This window comes from Rissa tridactyla, chromosome 14, assembly GCF_028500815.1.
Source record: "Rissa tridactyla isolate bRisTri1 chromosome 14, bRisTri1.patW.cur.20221130, whole genome shotgun sequence".
Classification (NCBI taxonomy): domain Eukaryota; kingdom Metazoa; phylum Chordata; class Aves; order Charadriiformes; family Laridae; genus Rissa; species Rissa tridactyla.
Window position 1 is genome coordinate 9,399,072 of NC_071479.1, and position 20,562 is coordinate 9,419,633.

The following is a 20,562-nucleotide window of genomic DNA, read 5'->3' on the forward strand; positions in this document are numbered from 1 at the left end:
TCGAGTGAAACATGACCTGTTTTTGAAAGACCAGAGGAAGTTGTTGTTTATTAAAAGAAAGAGAAAAAAACCTGTATAAAGAAATTCTGTGAAAATGATTTAAAAAACCTCATGAACCAAAAAAAGGACAACTGTTAAAAACTGTATTGAAAAAAAAAAATAAATTAGATGAACAATTGTGTAAATATAAATTAAAAAAGATGACAATCTTAATAAATAAGCTTTACTATTTACATCTTTATATATTGCTTGGAGACTTAAATTAGATCCGTTAAAAACAAACGAACGCAAAATAAAACCCAAAATCGGAGCAGCAAACGTACAGGCGTGAGGTACAGAATTAAGGGTTGAACTGTATTTTGCTTGTTTCTTTTTTTTTTTCTTTTCTCTTTTATACAGTAGACCAGTAGAATTCTTGTGAAAATAGATCCTCAGCACTTCATTGGAGTATTGGTTGACGTGGCTTCCAAAAGGTGCCAAGAAAGATTCCATAATAATAATAATAATAACCATAATAATCATAATAATTATAACAATAATAAAAAGATACAATATGATACATAAATATGGAAGAGCAGTTGGTAATATGAATACATTTTTCTCTAGACGAGATCACAGTTTTATTTGTAAATATTACACTGATATATATATATAATATTACACATATAATATTATATATATATCATATATATATATTTATATATATATTTATATATATAGTACGGCTCAATCCTGCTCCCAGTAAAGTCAACAACAACAACAACAAAAACCCCCGTTGACTTGATGGGAGCAAAATTCAGCCTTTCATCTGCAGACAGGTAAGTAATTACAGAGGCCGTACAATGCAAACTCCGCAATGGTTCCAATTCCCTCTTTAATTGCTGGTGAAATGTTTCGTTAAAGCCCTGGTTCTTTGCACTCAGAAGATGGAAACTGGTGGCTGAATTGTGGCCTCACCAAACGAATAAAAAAAAACCCCAAAAGACCGAACCAGAATGGGAACCAAAGACAACTTGGACTCATCAGCTCCTCATCTCGACCCAACAGGACTAACACCACCACCACCACCAAGTAGCACCAAGACTCCTCACCTGACACCTGAAGCCACCTCAAGCTCTTGTTTTCTGGCCTCAGAGGAAGCAGTTATTATTCTCACTGACTCTTGGATGTGTAGATCAGGCAAAAAGGGGAAAATTCAGTTTGCCAAACTAAGACAGAAACAAAACGTTAATCCCCACTTTGTTCCCTGCTAAAACCACCGGGGATTTTGAACACCAGTTCCATGGGTGGCAGGAACCACCCAACACCAACCCCCTATTGCCCAAATCGACCGTAGCTCCAAGGAAATACATCTTGGGCCACCTGGACCTGCTCCTGCTGATCTCTTTGGCATGCTCCCACTGAACTCAGTGTTCAAGGTCCTCCAGTGGAAAGGGGACCGTCCCCGGGGCTCCAGTGCTCCCAACACACGAGGTCAGCTGGAGGCACGGGTGCTTCCACCTCCCTGGCAGGGAGAAGGCCATCCCCAGGGGATGGGATGATGTGGAAGAAACACAAAGCAAATCAGCCTGGTTGCACCACTGAGACCAAAACGGGGCCCCACAACCATGAAGATTTCATGAGCGTATCTAAGCCGGGCATACGGTCCTCTCCCAGTGATATCAACAGGCCCATTAACTCGCACTGGGGCATCCGGGGATTGTGCAGGGGAGGGCAAGATGCTGCCAAAAGGCTGGGAATTCCCACGGCACCCAAAAATTCAAAGGCCAAATCGCCAGCTCTGAAACCCCTTTGAGATCCCAACCTCGGCTGACTTAATCGCATCCCCTCCTGTCTTCTAGTTTGGCCTGGAATGGAAATGCTGGGCCGGGGCGCGGGAAGGGGCCAGGTTGCTCCCTACTTCCTGTGATTCCGAGGAATCCCCTGTCTGCTCACGGAGCAGCTTTCTCCTTCCTCCCCCCCCAACACTCCCAGCCTCTCGCAGCTCTTCGGGATTCCGACTGTGCAGTGCTTCTGAGTGCAGTAATTCGAGCACAGTGAAATACTGGTTAAATGCGTATGTACAGTTGGATAATGTAAAAATAAGCACAAATACACACTTAAAAAAATAATCTGGAAAAAAAAAAAAAATAATAAACTCCGCCCCCCCTCCCCCCACAAACGACAATATACCAGGGGAAAAAATACCTTAGCCTTAGTTCCTGGACTTATCACAAAGCACGAGGAAAACAAACCCAGACAATGTTATAAAACCTCACGGTACTTCTAGGGAAATCTACACTTAAGTATCTAGCTCTCTACTCAGCTGGCAGAATCAGTGTTTTCCTTTCAAACACACAAAAATAGGCTTTGCTCTTCTTGGTTTTGGATTATGCGGGTTTTCTTTCTCCTTTTTTTTTTTTTTGTGGTTTTATTTTTCTTTTCTTCCTCTCAGTAAAGCCTCACTTGTTGTTAATTTTTTCCCCCACTTGAATCAGTTGCAGCAAGAAACTTTTGTTGGCTATTGGGTTTTCTTTTTTTCTCTCTCTTTTTTGTTTCATTTTTTTCCTTTTTTTTTTTTTTTTTTTTTTTTTCTTAAACACAGGTAAAACCTAGAACAAACCGACAGTTACAACCAAGTGAAACCGAAACCGGAAGGGAGGTAGCTGGAACCCGATTCCAAGAGTCCTCTGGTGCCATCCTCCTTTCTCAGCCTGTGGGGGGGACAGCGGAAGATGCAAGAAAAGCAGGAGGACACCAGCTCAGCCCATCTGCCGGAGGGTGGGGAGGGAGAAGGGTAGCAGCTGATAGGAGTTTCCCACCCCACCACGCACCATTCACCGCTTTCTGCTCTAGCTTTCCCTCCCACTGGCCGTGGACACCCCCTCCATAGCCAGGGGGGCTGGCTGGTGGCCCCAACTAGGGTGGAAGCCTTGGCTCACCATCTGTGACAGAGAAGATCTTGGCACTAATGTGACCTGGACTTTACAAGCAGCTAAATTTCATCAGCATGGGCACCCTCTCCTGTTCTCCCAAGCTTCTTGGTTGATGCTGTCCTACGCCACTGGCTCGGTGGGTAGAGGTGGTGGGTGATGTCCCTCTCACCTCCCACCCAAAGGCCGTCACAGTCATGGAGGGTCTTTCCTAGGGACTCCACCAGGCATTCAAGGCCCTTACAGTGGTAGATGCTGCAAGGCCACCCAGCTGGCCTTGCCCCAGGGCGGGGGAACAGGAGACGGGAGCTGGGCAGGTGTCCATGCCCCACAGCTCCCCTCTCTGCACCCCTTGGGAGCACGGTACAGCACCTGAAAGGCAGAGGGCAAAGCTTTGCCCCAGTGCAATCTTTTCCCAATGGATAAAAAAAAAAAAAGCCATTGGGTTTAACATGACTCCAAGCAGCACTTCTGCTCCCAGTTCTGTCAGCCCCATCGGAGGAGATGGACAGTGCCAACATGGCAGTTGGAAAAAAAAAATCAAATAGCAGCACGGAAAGCCTGCCTGTGGGAAAGGGAGTGGGGTCTCCCACAGACCCCAGGACTGAAGATGAGGTGTGAGGCTGGTGGCAAAAGGCCACCATCTCCCTTGAGCTGAGGACTCCAACTCAGCGAGCAGAGGCTGGCCCTTCGCAGGCCCTGAGCTCCTGGAAGCCCACAAAAGCAAGTGGCCATAATGCTTATACAGACCTGTCTCTCCTGGGCAATGTCCTAGGTGGGAAAAGCAGGTGGAAGATCTCCTCCATGCTGAGATGCATGGCTGAGAAGGGGAATTTGCAACTGAGCTGCCATCAGGATGCGTGCAGGACTCAAGCTGGGGCTCCCTGCTAGGGTGAAACCCAGATGGGGTGGATGGGGGAGATCACGGGAAGGTGCCTCGGGCACTGAGGACATGAAGCGTTGGCAGTCTGAAAGGCTTTTGAGGTTGTGAGCTCTTCTGATGGGCTGGATGGCACATGAACAAACTGCCAACACAAAAGGGGAAGGCAAAGGGACCTGAAGGAAGCAACCTTTCCATAATTCTTTGCTTCCATTGTTAATTCAGTGGCAAGAGGCAAAAGCGGAAGCTTTGCCCAGGCCCAGAGCCAGTGCTCTCTATGCTGGAGGACGTTCAACCCAACTCCACAGAAGGCGCCCTGATCCCACTGCACCTCCCTTTCCTGTACCCTCCCCCCGCACAGTGGGGGCAGAGCCATCTGCACAGCATCCATGGCCAGGCCTTCTCCGGAATAACAAGGAGCTTCACAACAGAGAGCTCCTCACCTTCTTACGACAATCACCTCTGCAGGCCTCTCAATTTTAGTTCTTGAGATTCATCTCTGGTTGATTCCGACAGAAAAACAACCCACACAGTGGGTGACAAGAGCCTGGCTTCTTGTACCCACAACTCTGACAGTTTTCCATTTGTAGATCTCCTACCCATTTTTACATCCATCTCCATGAGCTAAATGACCCCCACTTACCCTTCTGCCTTGCTCCAATGCCTAAATGTTCAATTAAGCAGGAGTAGGAAAAAATCCTTCCAACCTGTCTTTATCCAGTAGATTGTACAAGTCAGGAGAGTCCCAAGGAACAGACTTAACACTTGGAAGGACGTTCTTTTGGATTTGTGTTCTTCCCAGCAGGAGCCTGAAGAAGCAGGAGACGAGCCCGAGCCGCACTGGGATTTACATGGGATGGGTTGTAGCAGCAGCACTAGATGCACTGGGCACCTCAGTGACTCAACGTGATGAACCCTATGATGAAATGAGTTCCCAGGGGTCTGGCATCACATGTGCCCCCCTGGGCTGAAAGAGGAGGATGGAGCTATACAAGAGGGAAGTATGAGGTCTGCTGCAGCTAATGCCCTTCCTCCTGGAACATTAAAAGCAGCTAAGCTCCTGGTCTACCAAAGGTGTCCAACCCACTGGCCTGGCAGCTTAATACTGACAAATATGGCCAAAATTCTAATACTGTCTCCTGTGGTCCTTTCCCCATAGCACGTGCCTCCTCCTCCTCTTCCCTTCTCCTGAGAAAACAGGAGCATGAAGAGGTTGTTAGATATATATCACCCTAAGAGGGGGGTGGAGGAGGTCTAGAGAACCACTCGGCTGGGTGGAGACCAGAAAGCAGATTCCTTTGGCTGGCTGGTGTCCTGTTTTCTTGCCCCAATGCTGAGGAAGAGACCAGAGGGTTTGAAAGGCAGGTTGTAGGTAAGCGTTAAGGCAGACTGTTTGGTTGCATGGGGTTGTTTTTCACCCTGTCCTGACACAGTAAAGAAACGAGTTGTACGGGACATAGCAGCAGGAGTAGCAGCAGCAGACATGCTCAAATGACAAGTGCGGGGGCGAGTTACCCTCTCTGCTCCTCAGAAGCAATCATCCACGTTCCTCGAAGCCAGTCCTTAGACTCCCCATTCCCTGACTCCACCATGGGACCACCTGCCCATCTCCACACAGAAATGTTCCAGCAGCCCTGCAGCTTCCAGGCAGGCTACAAGGGGGCTTTTTGTTGGCTTTTTGAGGGCTGGGGGAGAAGGAGGAGCTGTACAGAAAGGCCACTGCAGTCTGCTGAGCTCCCTGGCTGGAAGTAGCGTTCCTGTGAGGAGCAGATGCATCCCACGTCTCGAGGTGGCTGGGCGTCTGGCAAGTCACTTGCCAAGAGGCACAGCCCCGTGGAGATCCCACCCCAACCTCAGTGCCCCGAGCATGCGATACCTTGGCATTCAGCATCAGAAAAGGCTCAGCTTGGAGTCCTCCAAGAGCACAGCCTCTTCCATGAACGGTCTGAGTTGTGAGTGCTGGAGAGGGGAAAGTGTTTTTGTGTTGATCATAATCTCTCACTCTTTCTCTCTTTCTCTACCTATTTCTATAAATATGTGTACATAAATAGCTTGTTTCTCGCCTTGAATCTAGATATGAACTGTTCAAATTAGGTGGGCATAACATGCTGTTTTGATACAGGAAAGTCTTCTCGACTTGACTCTTGGTTGTTTGTTTTCTTGTCATCACTATTTAAGATATAGTTAATACATAAACCCCTACTTTGAGTTCTCCTTGGACAAAAATTAAAGGCAGACTGGTTGAATTCTAAGGGTCCCTGGTGCAGAAATGCCATCCAGTTGAGCAGCTAAATGTTAAAAACGATACCAAAAGGGATGTGGTGTCTCTCCTAGCCTGCCTTGAGCAATGTGGTCCTCCATTCCACGTCACTTGGCGTTACCCAAGACTGAAGCCACGGAGATCTTTCTGATTGTGCTCTTGGGCGTTAGGGTCCCGGCAAGCACATTCTCCTTGTAGGTCACAGGACATAGGGAAGGGCGTAACCTGGGGAAGGAAATCAAAGACACAAAGGCATGAAGGAGGGAACACACCTATGGCACCCTGGAGAACAAACAAGACCTCTGGAGTGGTTCAGAGAACAGTTGCAGACTTCAGCTGTGTCATTTTTCTTCCCTGATTTACTTTAGTGCTGAGCTGGGGATGCACTGAGGCCTCAGGTGAGGTACCTGTCCCTAAGAAAGGCTGTGAAAAGTGTAAAGAAGAACCTGTTCAACTCATGCAGTTACTGGTCAGCAGATACTCCCTTAACAGTTCACACCAAGCACATGAACATAGGTGGTTGGGGAGACGTGTACTACTCGGGCAACTCTGGGGCTTTTTGGGGTACTTACCATGATGCTTGGACCACATTACACCACCAACCTCTTCTGAAAAGCTATCCTTACCCCAAAAAGGCTACAAACACTAAATGACAGTGAAGTTACAAAACCCTCACTCACATGACCAACTCAAACGCGCACCAAACGTGACTGGGTCCAGCATGTCCCAACTCCAGCCTCCCTGTAGCGCTCCTACCCACCTCCAGCTTGGGGGTTTTGGTGAACCCTACTCCATAGTGTCCCCTCTGTAGGGTGTCATTTAGCAGCACGGCCCTATGACTTGGTTGCTGCTGCTGCCATGCCCAAGTCCATTTGTGCACTTAATTAGGAATGTTCTTGGTTTCAATTCCTCAGGGCAGGATACCCAGCAGATCAATGACGCCATAATCCGGCAGAGAGACTTCTCTAAATACCTGTTGTGCCTAAGGTCAAGAGACGCAGCTAACAGGCACTGAGGAACAGCAAAGGAATGCAAGTAAGAGACTGCTACGTGCATGACCTGTCATCTGTCCACGATCTCTCTGGAGAAGCGTGGGAAGGAGCTGAAACAATTGCCTGCAGTGCCTGGCTAGCGGAAGTTGATTTTGGCCTACTGCATCATGGTATTTACATAAAGAAAAAGGGGTGGCAGTGGAACAGTGTCTTGCTTGCCCTGAAGTGAATTCCCAAGAATTTCTCCCATCTGCACAGACTGAGCAAATGACCTTACTCCCCTCCTTTCCACTCCTCCCAAGACAGTGCCACAACCTGTTCAAACATTCCCGGCGAGGGCTGCACGCGCGCGCTCCGTCTGCTTCCCTTGGCTTTGCTGCCACATGTTTGCTCTCTCTTTCATAAACACTTTTCTCCAGGCTATGAAGCCTGGGTCCGCCTGTTCCCTATGTATCATCGACAGCACATCTAGGAATGTGGACCAAGCACAGTGCATGAACACATAGCTGTCATTTCCACCTAGAACTTCCACACGTGTCCTTGCATGTCCATCTCCAGCATGCCTTTCTCCTGACACACACAAGAACGGGATGGAGGGGTGTGGATCTTTATTTCACAACTGGAGAGCCTAAGGCAGGGACATGCTGACAGAGACATTAAATAGCCAACGCTCATCACCGAATCAGGGTTTAGAGAGCCCCCTCCCCTTGCATTTGACTTCATTCCCAGAAGATCTGACCCTCCAGGTAGAACAGGGTGTTGACTCTTCATCAAGCCATGGCTTTCGTGACTTACGAGCTAAATAACCAACCAGTGAATAATCTGAATTTACGTCTGTGCAAATGTGGAGGTTGCAAAGAGAAGAGATAGTCCAAAAAGCTACAAGCAAATAAATTCAAATAATTGGAAACTAAAGAAGTTTATAAACTGCAGAAAACAATAGGAGCTTAAGGGTCACTCGATCCAACAGAAGCCAGCCAGAGCAGGACTGTCTCGTATCACAGTGTTATGAATATTCTTAGATAGGAAAACAGAGACGTCTGCAAACAATGGGGTTTGGGGAGGAGGCTGAGGAGGGATTGTTTAATGCCTGAATTAAAATACTGGAATGGAAAAAAGAAAAGACACATTAAAAAAAAATATGGACTTTTCACGTTCAATGTAGAAGGAAACGTTTTGGTTTAGATTATCTGCTACAGTTCAGGTTTGACTCTTCCCTCCAAGACATACAAATAAAAAAGACTATTTCAGAGCAAAAGTTATGGCTTGAAATGAAAACTTATTTCACTTACAAAATGCTCAAACAAAACATTTAAATATGTCTGGAGTTTTCCCCTGTTTTTATTTTTTATCCTGAATCATTCAGCTCAATCTGGATTTGGCAAAGATTTTGACTTTAAAAATCCTCCCTGTTGTACAACGAAGCTACTGGTTGGAGGCGAGACCTGGGAACCTGATTCTTTCAATTTGTCTTGATCAAGCTTTTTCCCCTCCCTGGCCCGGATTCGCTGTATTTGTCTGTAACAGGCTCACAAAGGCGATTAAGTAGCCCCTGCATTTAAAGAAGAGAGACGGGCTCACAGAGAAGGTGGATGCGCATTTTGCATTGAACACAGGGCAACCACAGCCCCAACTCGGGCATTTCAGTAAAGTGGCTGAAATTAGCCGTGACATCCTACTGCACTTCGTCTCTGCTGCTGTCCACGCGTTAAGTGGGACAGTGAAACGCGCTGCAGGCATGGAGATACCATAAACGCTGCCATTTCACTTGCGGGAACATCAGAGCCAAGAGTGAAAGCCCTGCATGGCTGTGTCTCCAAACTACCAGCTCACGATCCCCTAACCTACTCTGTGGGCCCAAACCGGCGTGACTTTGATGCTGCCTTGAAATGATCTACCTTCTACGTTCCCTCTTCTCCCACTTCTCCTTGTGAGACCCTCGGTTTCCCCTTTGCTCTCTTACAGGTCACTGTGTGCTCACCACTGGAGCAACCTGAACAAAAGGTGCACGCAAGAGACCAGATCACTACTACATTGCAGCCAATTTCTGGGCAGGGGCAGCCACTGGAGAAGAAATGTCTTGCCGTGTGCTGTCCTCTAGAAACCCTCCAGTCTCCTAACAGTGATCACGGACAAAAGTGCCAAAGCTTTCTCTCTGGGGCAGAGCTGTGGCCCCAAAAGCAGAGAGTTTGGTTGCTCAGCAGCAGCCACAGCAGTGGGTAGCCTGAGTGTAAGAGGGTTTCTTCCTGATCAGATTAGCTTTATTCACTTTATGTCCCTTACACATTTTTTTTTAATGCAATTTGATTTTTACAGCGCTATTGTCCAGATAGAAGAATTGTTTTGTCTTATGGCAGCGAGCTCCAGAGATTGGCTTTCTATTATGTGAAAAGGCAGAGATTTCTACGGGTAATGAGCACAGCCACAGTCGTATTAGACAAGACAAAATTCTCTAAACACTTAGCAGTAAAGTAATACAGGGTTTCCACTTTAAACAACATCTGCAACAAATACACATTTGAGTTCCCCAAGGGTCTGACTTCCACAGGTATTTAGGGAATCAAACCCACGCATAGCATCTACTGGGATTGTCACAAGTACCCAACTCAGAGAAACCGTAAAAGCCCTTAGAAGAAGGACTGTCTTTTGCCTTGGGCTCGTACAGTGATAGCCCTCTGGAGTACAGAGCCATGAATAAAGTTGCTGGATGTGCTAGAAATAATAAATGCTGAACCTTTTTCTGGCTGATGGCCCATTTAGGTGTGGAGCCCAGATACACACGCTCCAAGATTAACTGCTTCTTTTCTTTTTAAATAGGCCTGTGAAAGCCCAACTCATTAATGGAATATATGACCTGCAGTGAAATTTCCAGGTATACCCATTGTAGAGACAGTATTACAGAATCAGCTCTTCTTCCTTCCACCCGCCAAGTCCTGCGTTCACCCTACATCTATCTCCCCCTGTAGAAAACCTGGCTAGTATCTAGGAGGGCAGGGAGAAAAAGCTAAAAATTAAGCTTAGGGCCTGGCTTGGTCATTTGATGAAGTAATGCAGGATATTGTCTCCTCAGAGTAATGAAAATAGGTTGAAAAAGGCACAACTGAAGAACACAGCTCTGCACGCCTACACGCACCCCCTACACACACACATCTCCTGGAGATGATCCAGAACACAGCCACGGGGTGGATCGACAGCACTCGGGGGAATATGGATCACACCTGAACCGCACTGAACCACAGGCTACCATTCTTCAAGAGAAAACAGACACAACCTTAATCACGTCCACCGCCCCAGGGGCATGCACTGCATGACACACCATGCTCTGAACCTAAGGGAGAAATGGCAGCAGGTGTAGGCTTATGGGCTAGGCAGGAGGTTGACATGGACATCTGAGGCGTAACACGCAGGAGATCTGAGACACCTCCACCTTGACCAACTCACCACCCACGCTGCGCAGCGTATGAACGCACACTTCCATTCTTCACAAAGGTATGGGAGCCCTAAGCATCCTCTCCCATGCTAGGCAATGAGACCTTGGATAAAACCCAAGCTCCCTCTTAGAAACAGGGTGGCATTTGTCCTTGATGCCATGCTCCCGACTGTGGGAACAAAGACAAAGATACAACAGACCAGTGCCGAACTGGGATCCAGGTCATGAAACGTGTGAGAGGCCACAAATCCTCGCTGCACAGCACCTATCTAAAGAGGTTGGTGACATCCCAAGACAGATCCCTGCTGAGAAAGGCCAGTGTATAGGGAACTGGTGGGAATGTTGACAGGAGAAATTCCAGACAGGTAGAGGGAGGGATGGGAAACAGCGCTGCAAAGGGTGGGAGCTCACCCCTCACACAGGCTCCTATCAGGCTGACCCGGCTGTACCTCCCACCCAGCACACTCGGGGGGTTCCCAGCAGCACGAGGCAGCAGAATCAGGCCCGGGGAAGGCTGGAGGTGGGCGGGGAAGGAGGGGAGGAGGGCTGCGAAGTGTTGGGAAACAGCCTGTTGTTAGATTTCAGCCCTGAAGTGTTTGCGAAATCTCCCAGACAAGCCTAACTGGAACTATGAAGGCCGTGGTGCAGACAGAGCCTCCGCGGCCGAGCGTGGCCGGTGGAGATAAGCGTGGCAGGCCGTGCTGAGTGTCGCAGCCCCGCGCCTTCCGAGGCCCTCGCAGCTCAATCGCCGGGGAGTATTCTGTTCCCTGACAAGGCCCTTGTGGGACAAAAATGCATCTTGTAAGGGTCTTCTCAGTAGTTTTTGGCATTGAGGTCACCAGGGCTGTTTTTGAGATAAGGGAAGAAGAGCGACCCCCTTTTAGCTCTGGGGGCTGGTATGCGGGTTCACACCTAGGGCACCGCTCCAGAGGGCCTGGGAAAGGCGAAGATGAAGCTCGCAGGAAACCACCTCTCCGTGCAGCACATACAGTTTCAAAGGCTTGAAATTTTGTTAACTGCCCCGCCATAAACCGGGCTTTCCCCCATGGAAGGCAGCACGCCTGGTGTAATACGACAAAGCTCAACGAAACCCAAGAGATGCTCCTCTCCCTCCGCCGGGTATAAATTGGGAGCCGCCTCAGCAGGACCGGGGGAAGCAGGATGGCCCAAAGCCAGCCAGGATCCCCGGGAAAGCCCTGCCCGCCCGAATCCCCGCATCCCTCCGGCCCGCGGAGCCGAGCGAAGGAGCCCGTTTGCCAAACCGCACGGAGCTCACTTGCTCAGCAATCAGCTGCGCTTCCTACCCTCGTGCTACTGATTGTGCAAACATGAATGTAATTAGTCTAAATAATCACCAAAGATTTAATAGGAGCCAGACCACCCAGAGGCCAAATAGCTGGCGGTGGAGCAGGGAAGGTTTGTTCGCTGGTTTTTGTAACACTTGCTAATGAAGTGAGGTCGGATAGCAAAGCAAACACCCTCCACTAGCATGTCCCCTGGGAACGCTGTATGTTGTGGGAAGCCCCATGTCCCTTGAAGCCAAGAACGTTCTCTCAGGATAGGCAACATGTGCTACTACCATCGCTGCTTTTAATTTACCGCCGCCTGGAAAGCCTCCCTGAATGATTATGAAACCAAGCTCTGAGCCCCAAAAAGAAGCTCCCACCCCAACCAACCATGACTGAAAAGGCTCCTCACATGGCGAACAGCTAGCCGCTGAGGTTGCCACCAACACCTCATGGCTCCCGCACACGCCCGGGTGAACCGGCGTGCCTGGAGCACGCAGCAGCGCTCAGCCGCTTCCAGAGGCACAAAGCAACACTCCGCATTGTATCCGTCCTTCCTCCGTGCTCACCCACCATTCATTGAATCTCGCCAGCTAATTATAGAGCTGACAAACACACCCAGCTGGGGACATGCAAGTTGTTGGGAGCAGCATCGTGGCAGGAACATCAGTTTTGGATAAGCAGAATTTCCTCAGCCGCAGAGGTCACTTAGGTGGCTAATTGGGCAAACTGCCTCAAAACCATGTTCTGCCAACAGAGCCAGACCTGAGACTCCCCAAGACAGGGAGTTAGAGAGCAGTTAGAGAGCTGGGAGAAGGCGTCTATTTCTCCAAAATACCGCAAAGTGGTTATTTCTGTTTTCAGAGGGGTAGGAGTGCAGCAGACCCCCCCTTTTCCAGGGAGACGGGGACAGTCTTTGGAAATCCCTGCTGGAGCCAGCAGCAGCCCCTCAGTTCAAAGCCCCTTTCTTTAGGCCTTGAATTCTCGGCCATAAAGTCTCTGAAGAGGTTTTGATAACTTGCCTATCTTTTAGATAAGCAAAGCTTTGGATGAATCCCACACAGTCCTCTATCTACTGCAAGTCCTCATTTGTTTTCCGCTGAGGCACTTGCTGGTTTTCCTCTCCAAGGTGTTGGACAGAAATGTCAAGAGGCTGAAGGGGCGGCATTTGAGGTGGGAATTTTTGCCAGGACAATTTTTCTTTTTCTTTTGTAAGTGCTGTGGGGCAAAGCTGTTGAGGGAAAACCCGAGTGATAACTGAATGAGACAGGGTTTTCTCACGGGAGCAGCAGGTTTACTCCTTATGTGATGAAAAGGAAAGGCAGAGAGGAATGACAGATGAAAGGTTGCCCTTTCAAACAGTTTAAGTTGGAGGAATTTTAAAACAACAAATTCTAGTTAAATTTGCAGGTACCAGGGCTGCAGGATCTTCAACTAAGCCAATGGAACGAAGTACACAAGCGGAGCCTAAAGAGAGACATTTCTGATTTCTGCAAGGCCTTTCTAGGCAGCCTTGTCCAGGGAAAACTTGTAAAAGGGAAAGGGAAGAGAAAAGAAGTAAAGGAGAACAGTGACCGGAGAGAAGATTTCCTGAAATGAATCAGAAAGAAACAGCCACAACCTCTCTCCCTGCAACCTCGCATGCCCCAGGACTTCCTCGCAGGCGGCCGCCAGCCCAGAGACAGCCAGTTATGCCCAGGTTATTTATTTTTCTCACTTTTGGCAGCATCACGTATTTAATGTTTTAAAAAAATAGTATCTTCTTTTATCTGTGGCAGGATACAAAGCAAGAAGCAGCTTCCTAGAGCAGCCAGGCAGAAGGGAGCTGGCAACCTGTGCTGGGTCAGGAGGGTAGGAAGATTAAAAGGAGATGGGATTTTGCTTTGTCCTTCACGGAAGACTTTATCCCCTCCAGATACACAACAGAAGCTTTCTCTCCCTTGGAGGTTGGCCGCCAATGGCCTTCCTGTCTTCCTGAAAGCTGTTCCTGGGTCATGCGCGGGGCAAGCTGTGACCAGCGCAGCCCCGATGGCAAACCCCGGGGCTGTCCCCTGGGGCACCACGTCCTTGGGTGGCACTCATCCCTGCGCCAGCCCTGGCTCCTTGCCCGCTGCAGGGGGAGGCCGATCAATTAGCGCACAACAAATAATTAAGCTGATGAATGCCGCTTTTTCCCGCTTGCTGACTGCAGTTGCCTCGAATTTATGCCCAGAATATTACTGAATTTATTCGTTGCCGTTTGTAGCATTCAAAAGAGCTCTTTAATGATTTCTTTTAAGCTCTCTAGCCTGATTGTGAATAGTGCAGGGCAAATACTCATTATTTCCTATCTAAGCAGCAGCGCTGATTAGTCGGCGGCTGGTCAGATAAGTCACACCACTCTCTTCCCTTCTCGCTGCAGAAATGCACAAGGTCATTTGCTGCTAATGCTCAAATGCCATGGGAAAACGTGGCCCGAGCAAATGCTGCAAGGCATTCTCTTGCGCATTTTCAGGGCAACCAAAGAGGAGCGTGCAAAACCCCACGTTAAGTCAGAGGGCTCAGAATTAAAGCAAATATAGGTCGAATAATTTTGCGTTCACGCAGCCTGGTTCACAGCATTAGTGCGCAGCTGAAAGCGCTTTTGGGGGGCGGACAGCGGGATTGCAGTGAAACTTAAGTCTTGACAGTTTGCGGACATTAAAGATCTGAAGCCAGCTCTTACTTGACTGTTAACTCTGAATCTTCACATGATGCAATGTTAATCTTCAGCCCTTTCCTAAAATAATGTGCGGAGTTGCTATGTTCTGTTAAATGTGAACCATGTGTCACCTCAGCAATGGCTGCAACGGTGAAAAGATGATAAATCTAAAGCTTGTAAAATGTCCTGTGACATTTTGGGAGAAAAACAGGTGTTGCATAAATGTTAGACATTTATGGGTAAACTTGCAGGGGCTTTAAAAGACTGACACATCTGCCACATAGTATGTAACCCTGAAAGAGAAGGAGCAAAGCAGGCCCTTTCATGTGTCTCGCTCTGTATGAAAATACATCCTCATCTGGTATTGGAATTAACCGAGCTGGACTTGCCCCTCCCTATGTCTCCTCCAGGTTTTTGGCTTTTACACCCAATGTGTATTTTAAAACTGTGCCTTTTTAAGTAGGTGGCAAACTGTGCTGGAAGGATTTGGTATGCGGAGTATTTTTATTCAGCTCCCTTTTCTCTCACCTTTCATTGTTTTTCCCTTTGGAATATCTCCTGTAACGCTCCACTCATAAACCTCTTCAAAGGGAGGGCTGTATTTGAACAGCCTTGCCTGAAATCTGGTCCCAGTCAAAAGCCTCAGACGGGAAAATAACTGGCCGAGCCGAGACCCGCGGCCCCACGGCTGCTGCTGCAGGTGTCGGCGGCCGCTTTGCAGGCAGAGAGGTGCTGCCTGCCCCCACTTCGGCTTTGACGCCACAGCCTCGACGGCTGGGTTATTAGTCCCCCCTCTACCCTATAAATGTAATAAACTGGGGCTTAGCATCTTGCTTTTGGCACGGAAGGTCCAAGGAGAAGGTGGTTTTCTCACTCCTCCCGAGTGCCTTGTTCAGCCCCTGGGATGTTGGTGGTGTTTTGGGGGAGAGGAGAGGCTTCTGGAAGCTGAATGCGTGCCGAAGAAGCAATGGGCTCTATGGTTCAGCCCTCAAACCATGTGATCTCTAGGATGGGGGTTTCCAAAGTATGAACAAGGGCAAGTCTAATTCCCCCGGTCACAAAGATGCAGCTCCCCATGAAGTCAGGCGAAGCAAACTTCTCTCCAAAAAGCTTCAAAACCTCCCTCTCCACGGGGGAAATGCATCAGACGTGTGACCAGCTGCCTGTCTCTGAGCCATTTGCCCTTTGCATCGGGCAGCTTTAGCACAGAAACCAGTAACCAACTGGGCTACAAAGTGCTCTCCCCCTCTTGGGTGGTCGCTCCGTTTCTGGGTGGCAGCGAAGCAGCAGATATTTTGAGCGTGACTCGCCTGGCTGGTAAGTGCTCACGACTCTGTGCAGATCCCACTCTGTCTCAACTCCCTGCCCAGCAATAAATTCTGCTCCCAAACCTTAATCCTATCCCTCTCCCCCTCAATTCGCCACTCACATGCTTTGTGTTCCAGTCCCGTCCTCACTCCAGCAATAAGTTGTGCCCTTAGCTTCTGTCCTGATAGGGCTGGTTTGGGTCGGTCCCCTCCTGGCCACCTCACTTCCATTCCTCTGGCACCTCTTGGGATTTTTCATCCCTTGCTCTCAAGCCTGGAGGCAGCGAGATAAAGTTTCCCAGGCAGGCTGTTGTAGGAGGAGAAGACCTACGCCATGCTGAGCTACCGGGCACTTCCAGCTCTGCCCTCCCAGCAGAGGCCAACGAGCAAGCTGTGCCTGCCCTTGGGCTGCTCCTCCCAAGGAGGTGGAAAACCAGCCAGAGATCGGAATCTCTTCTTGGAGACACACTGAAGATGAGCCGCTGCCTGTCACCCCACTCGTCTCTGTGGTGGTCATTTCAGCGGGGAGCCCCGTACGGGCTCTCCATGCCCTTGTCCACCCTTGGAGAACAGAGAAGCTCACCTGCCCCCGCTTCCCTCCCAGCATGTGGCTCGCAGGGAGACCCGCAGTAGTAACACAGCAATACAGGGGAAAATTTGTCCAAAAAAGCACAGTTAGGAAAACTACCTCTTCCCCCAGCTCCTACACAGTGGAGAAACGAACTCCTTCCACTTGCCAAGGCATGTCTGCTTCCCTTCCCCAGTGCTCCCAGATGGGCCAGAGACAGCTCACACTGCTGTACTGGTAAGAGATCTTTGTCTGAACCATGGAAAGGAAGCCTCCAGCCCAAGCTGTTCTAGAAAGGACTGTTCCCTGCAGAGAGGTCTTCAGTGCCTTGGACCTTCTTCCTCGGACGCGTGAAATGGGTGATGTCATACGCTGAGCCCAAGCTCCCTCTCTCTGTTCTCAAGTTTTGTTATTTATTAATTAATATATATCAGATACTTAACATAGTTGGATTTTCTTCATTCTGATCTACACTCAAATCTTGAAGACAAGGTAAAAATCTCACATGGCAGAGGCTAAAATTTTCTTTCCTTTCTTTGGGAAATGAGTTCAAAATCAATCCTGGTTAGAAATACATGAAATGTGCTGCTTAAACCTACAGACTCCATTGCTCGTCTCCTGTCTCTAACAGCGGCCAGAAACAAGTGTTAAAGGAGCATAAAAAGCATATTCCTGAGGCAGAAACTGCATCCAGATCAGTGTTTAAAAGCCACTGACGGAGCTAACCTCCACGAATAGGCCTATTCTCTTTTTGACTTCAAATGTATTTTTGTTCTTAATAATACTCGGTGGCAATGCATCCTATCGTTCAAATACGCATTGTGCGAATAAGCACTTTCTTTCACTTGTTTGCATCCTGCTTCCAGGTAATTCCCATTTCACCCCCTCATTGCTGTGTGATAAGAAACAGTGGATTTTATTTTCCCAAGCATCCTCCCTGCATTAAATAATGTTTTTTTTATAAATCTCTGCCACTAACCATGCCCACTGTCTCTTTTGTGAGATTTGCAGGTGCTGGTTTATGGGGGGGCCGTGCAGAAGATACTTCCCATCTCTGCTCAGCCCTCCTGCCCTGCTCCACACCCTGCTCTCTCCCGCTCTGTCCCTTTGGAGATGGGATGGTCAGCGCGCCATGCACACGTGGGTGAACACGGATCAAAGTACGGACCTACAATGATGCTTTTGTTTTGCTCTCTGTTCTTTTCCTAATGGCTCCTAACCTTTAGTTTCCCCTTTGAGCATTGAGGGTGGGTACCAGGACGGGCAAATATACCCTTCCTACCTACCCTCCTTCACACAGAAGGAGCCCCAGGGTACAGGAGCCCATGAACATGCCCCAGGGTTTTGGAAGGAGCCAGCCCTTGCCTGCAGGGAACCTAGGGTTTATTTACAATAAGAATGAATGAACGCCTCTTGCTATTGTACTTAAGAACCTTCCTTGCACAGGTATAAGGCAGGTTATGATGGGAAACGCAAATGCATACAAAGAGAGAACTTCAAAATGAGCCAACATGAACTCTGCCTATGGTGAGCTGACGTCTGGACTGAAGGTCCTTCTGAGACCTTGCAACTCCCCTGTTCTAGCAAAAATAATATTTTTCCAGGCCCAAAGCAGCACTCACCAAGGAATTCCCAGTGAAAAGAGGAAGCGGCATCCCTACCTTTTTGGTCTTGACTGTTGAGGCACAGCAGTCCCCACCATCGTAGTTGCAGAAGGCTCGGTTGTTGATGGAGTCACAGTAGTTGTCCCCCATGAAAGGCTGAAAAAGGAAAAAGCAGGAAAAGACTGAGAGTGTGGACATGGATAAAACCTGTAACAGTATGTCAGAAGGAAAATATGAAGACTTGAAGGAGCCATATAGTTTGTAACATTACCAACTGCCCTGAAAAGCAAGAGATAATTATTCCCCTCTCCCTTCAAAGCAGACAGAAAAAAAAAAAAGGACACTAGAATGAAGGGAAATGAGCCCTTGTTGGCTTTTCAAATCCCACATAAGATGATGCTTCAGGAATATTAAATCGACTAGGCTCAGAGACAGCACCAAGGCATCTAAAATTGTGGCACCTTTTGATAATTTTAAGCTAACCTTCCAAAACTATGTGGGATAAGAAGAAGGTTATGTATAGCAGCAAAATTGGCTTGCTTTTAATAGCTGTACTTTCCACCACAGTTCTCCTAACTATGCAACAAGTGTCAGCAACGAGGGCACAAAATGTATCACAAAGAGAAATGGAAGTGGTCTGAGCTCAGCACAGGGACCATGAGCTGGTTCTCTGACCAGCAGTGACTGCGGGTGACCTTGGCCGTGACACGTAATCTCCTTCCACTCCACAGCTCAGACCTGGGATAATTGCCATTATTCAGAGGAACACTGTGGAGAGCCATAAGGTAAAATTCACAAATCATCTTGAAACAGAAAATGTGGTCACTAGTCTGTGCAATGTGATCACTAGTCTGTGTGCCGCACGCGACCTGAATAATAATCACGATTCTGAAGAAAAGGCTTGAAGTCTGGTTTTCTATGGCATGTTGGAGTCCTCGTGGTCAGCAAGCACAAAAGTCTTTCTTGGAAGTCAAAAATGTGCCCATGTCAGGTCTGAGAAACCCAGGCAGCACTGAAAGCTCAGAAAAATGGATGCTCAGCAGAGAGCACAGTCGTACCTCTGTAACGCTTCTTACACGCCCAGGCTCATGGGGCCATTCCCATTTTATCTGCTCTTTGGAAAATTCATTATTCTACACTGTGAAAAACACACCAGCAAGAAAGCATCCTACAAGAAAGCATCATTGCAGAGAGGGTAGGGAGGCCGGTGGAGGTTTCCTGGGAGGATTTTGCAGCAATTGCAGTACCAGAGTCGCCCTGATGATCGATACCTGAAGAACCAACAACGGGAGCTCCCGGTGCTCTCCCCAGAGCGAGCCATGGCCATGCTCATCACTACTGAAACGGACACTGTGGAGTGGCGCAGACGCAGGCTTTTACTGATGATGTTTTCAAATTTAAATATTTCTATCAGGATATAGGAAATCCAGGCAATGATGGCCATATCGGACCAGAACAGGACTACCAGGAGGTGACTCACTTATTACGTGTCGCTTGTTTAGCTACAGGCAAATACTACAAATGCTGACAAGGAAATCAGAGTTAAGCTACAGGCTCCTAGCCCTTTAAACTGGCTTAACTCCATTGACTTCCACAGAGATTAACTTATTTGTACAGGCAAAGACTTTGACTTGCAAATGCCCTTCCAATCTAATTAATATGCAAAGAGTTAAAAGGGAATGATTTATGAGTAGATGGAGAGATATTTTTATGCCAACCTGGTCATATTCAGAAACGTGAACTTTGCCCAACCTCCCAAGACATTTTGTAGGCTTCTCCCTCTTTCCCTGGTATTGCCTGGCTGTGCCTGATGTCAAGAAGGGCTTGCCTTTCATTTCCCATGCCTGTGCTTGTATTCTACCCCTATGAACACTGGAAAATCACTAAAAGAAACTTGTGGAAGAATTTGCCGTTCACCCGCATTGGCACAGAGTAGGCAAGTCAGTCCTTTGGAGGAGAAGAATGGGACAAATAGCATCTCTTCTGATTTGGTACCAAAATCCTCATTTGGGAGACCTTGGAGGCCTGGCTATGAAGGGCGAGGTCTCCATAGGTCTTCATGCATATCTTAGTGCTCCTATATTTTTGGGGGACTATACAGGTAGTCCAGAGTGACTGGTTTTCTACTGAAACATCTACGTTAGCTGCCGAGAAGTACGGGGCTGACTCATAAACCTCTATTCCTGCCACTAGGGAGCGACAAAAAATCACATTGCAGCAGCACTCTGGGTTACCACTGTGATCGCCAAGAGCAAAATAATGCCCCGCTTACAGCCTTCTACTCAGGGAACCCTCCCTAATGCTATTAATACATTAGGGATTGTATCAGCTTAATGGCCGAGTATTACTGACCTACTGGCTTATTAGTCCCTGTTTCCATAGTTCTGAAAAAAAGGCTTGGCGAAGATGGCGTTTCTTCTGAAATCTTAATGTCAGAGAACAAGCACTGGCCCATTCCTGGATCCTGGAAGCATCATGCTCTAAAAATGATGCTAGAGGCCATTATCAATTGTCTGGGCAAAGCCTTCCAAGATGATAGATTGCGATGCAGTGACACTGCTGAATGAATGATGAAAAGAAGAAAGTTCCTATTGATGCAGAGGCGTCTGGCAATTAACAATGATGGAAGGGAAGAAAATGCTG

General features: G+C 48.2%; 1 protein-coding gene across 3 annotated transcripts in view; it reads right to left on the minus strand.

Moving 5' to 3' along the window:
- Positions 1-2,174: 2,174 nt before the first annotated feature.
- Positions 2,175-20,562, minus strand: part of PAPPA (pappalysin 1) — a 234,598-nt gene continuing 216,210 nt past the window's right edge. For all 3 annotated transcript variants that reach the window (XM_054221055.1, XM_054221056.1, XM_054221054.1), the window contains exons 21-22: positions 17,977-18,075; positions 2,175-6,277 (exon numbers count right to left, since the gene is read on the minus strand). In XM_054221055.1, coding sequence (XP_054077030.1) covers positions 6,170-6,277; positions 17,977-18,075 — 207 coding nt within the window. In that variant the 3' untranslated portion in view covers positions 2,175-6,169. The remainder of the gene's footprint in view (positions 6,278-17,976; positions 18,076-20,562) is intronic.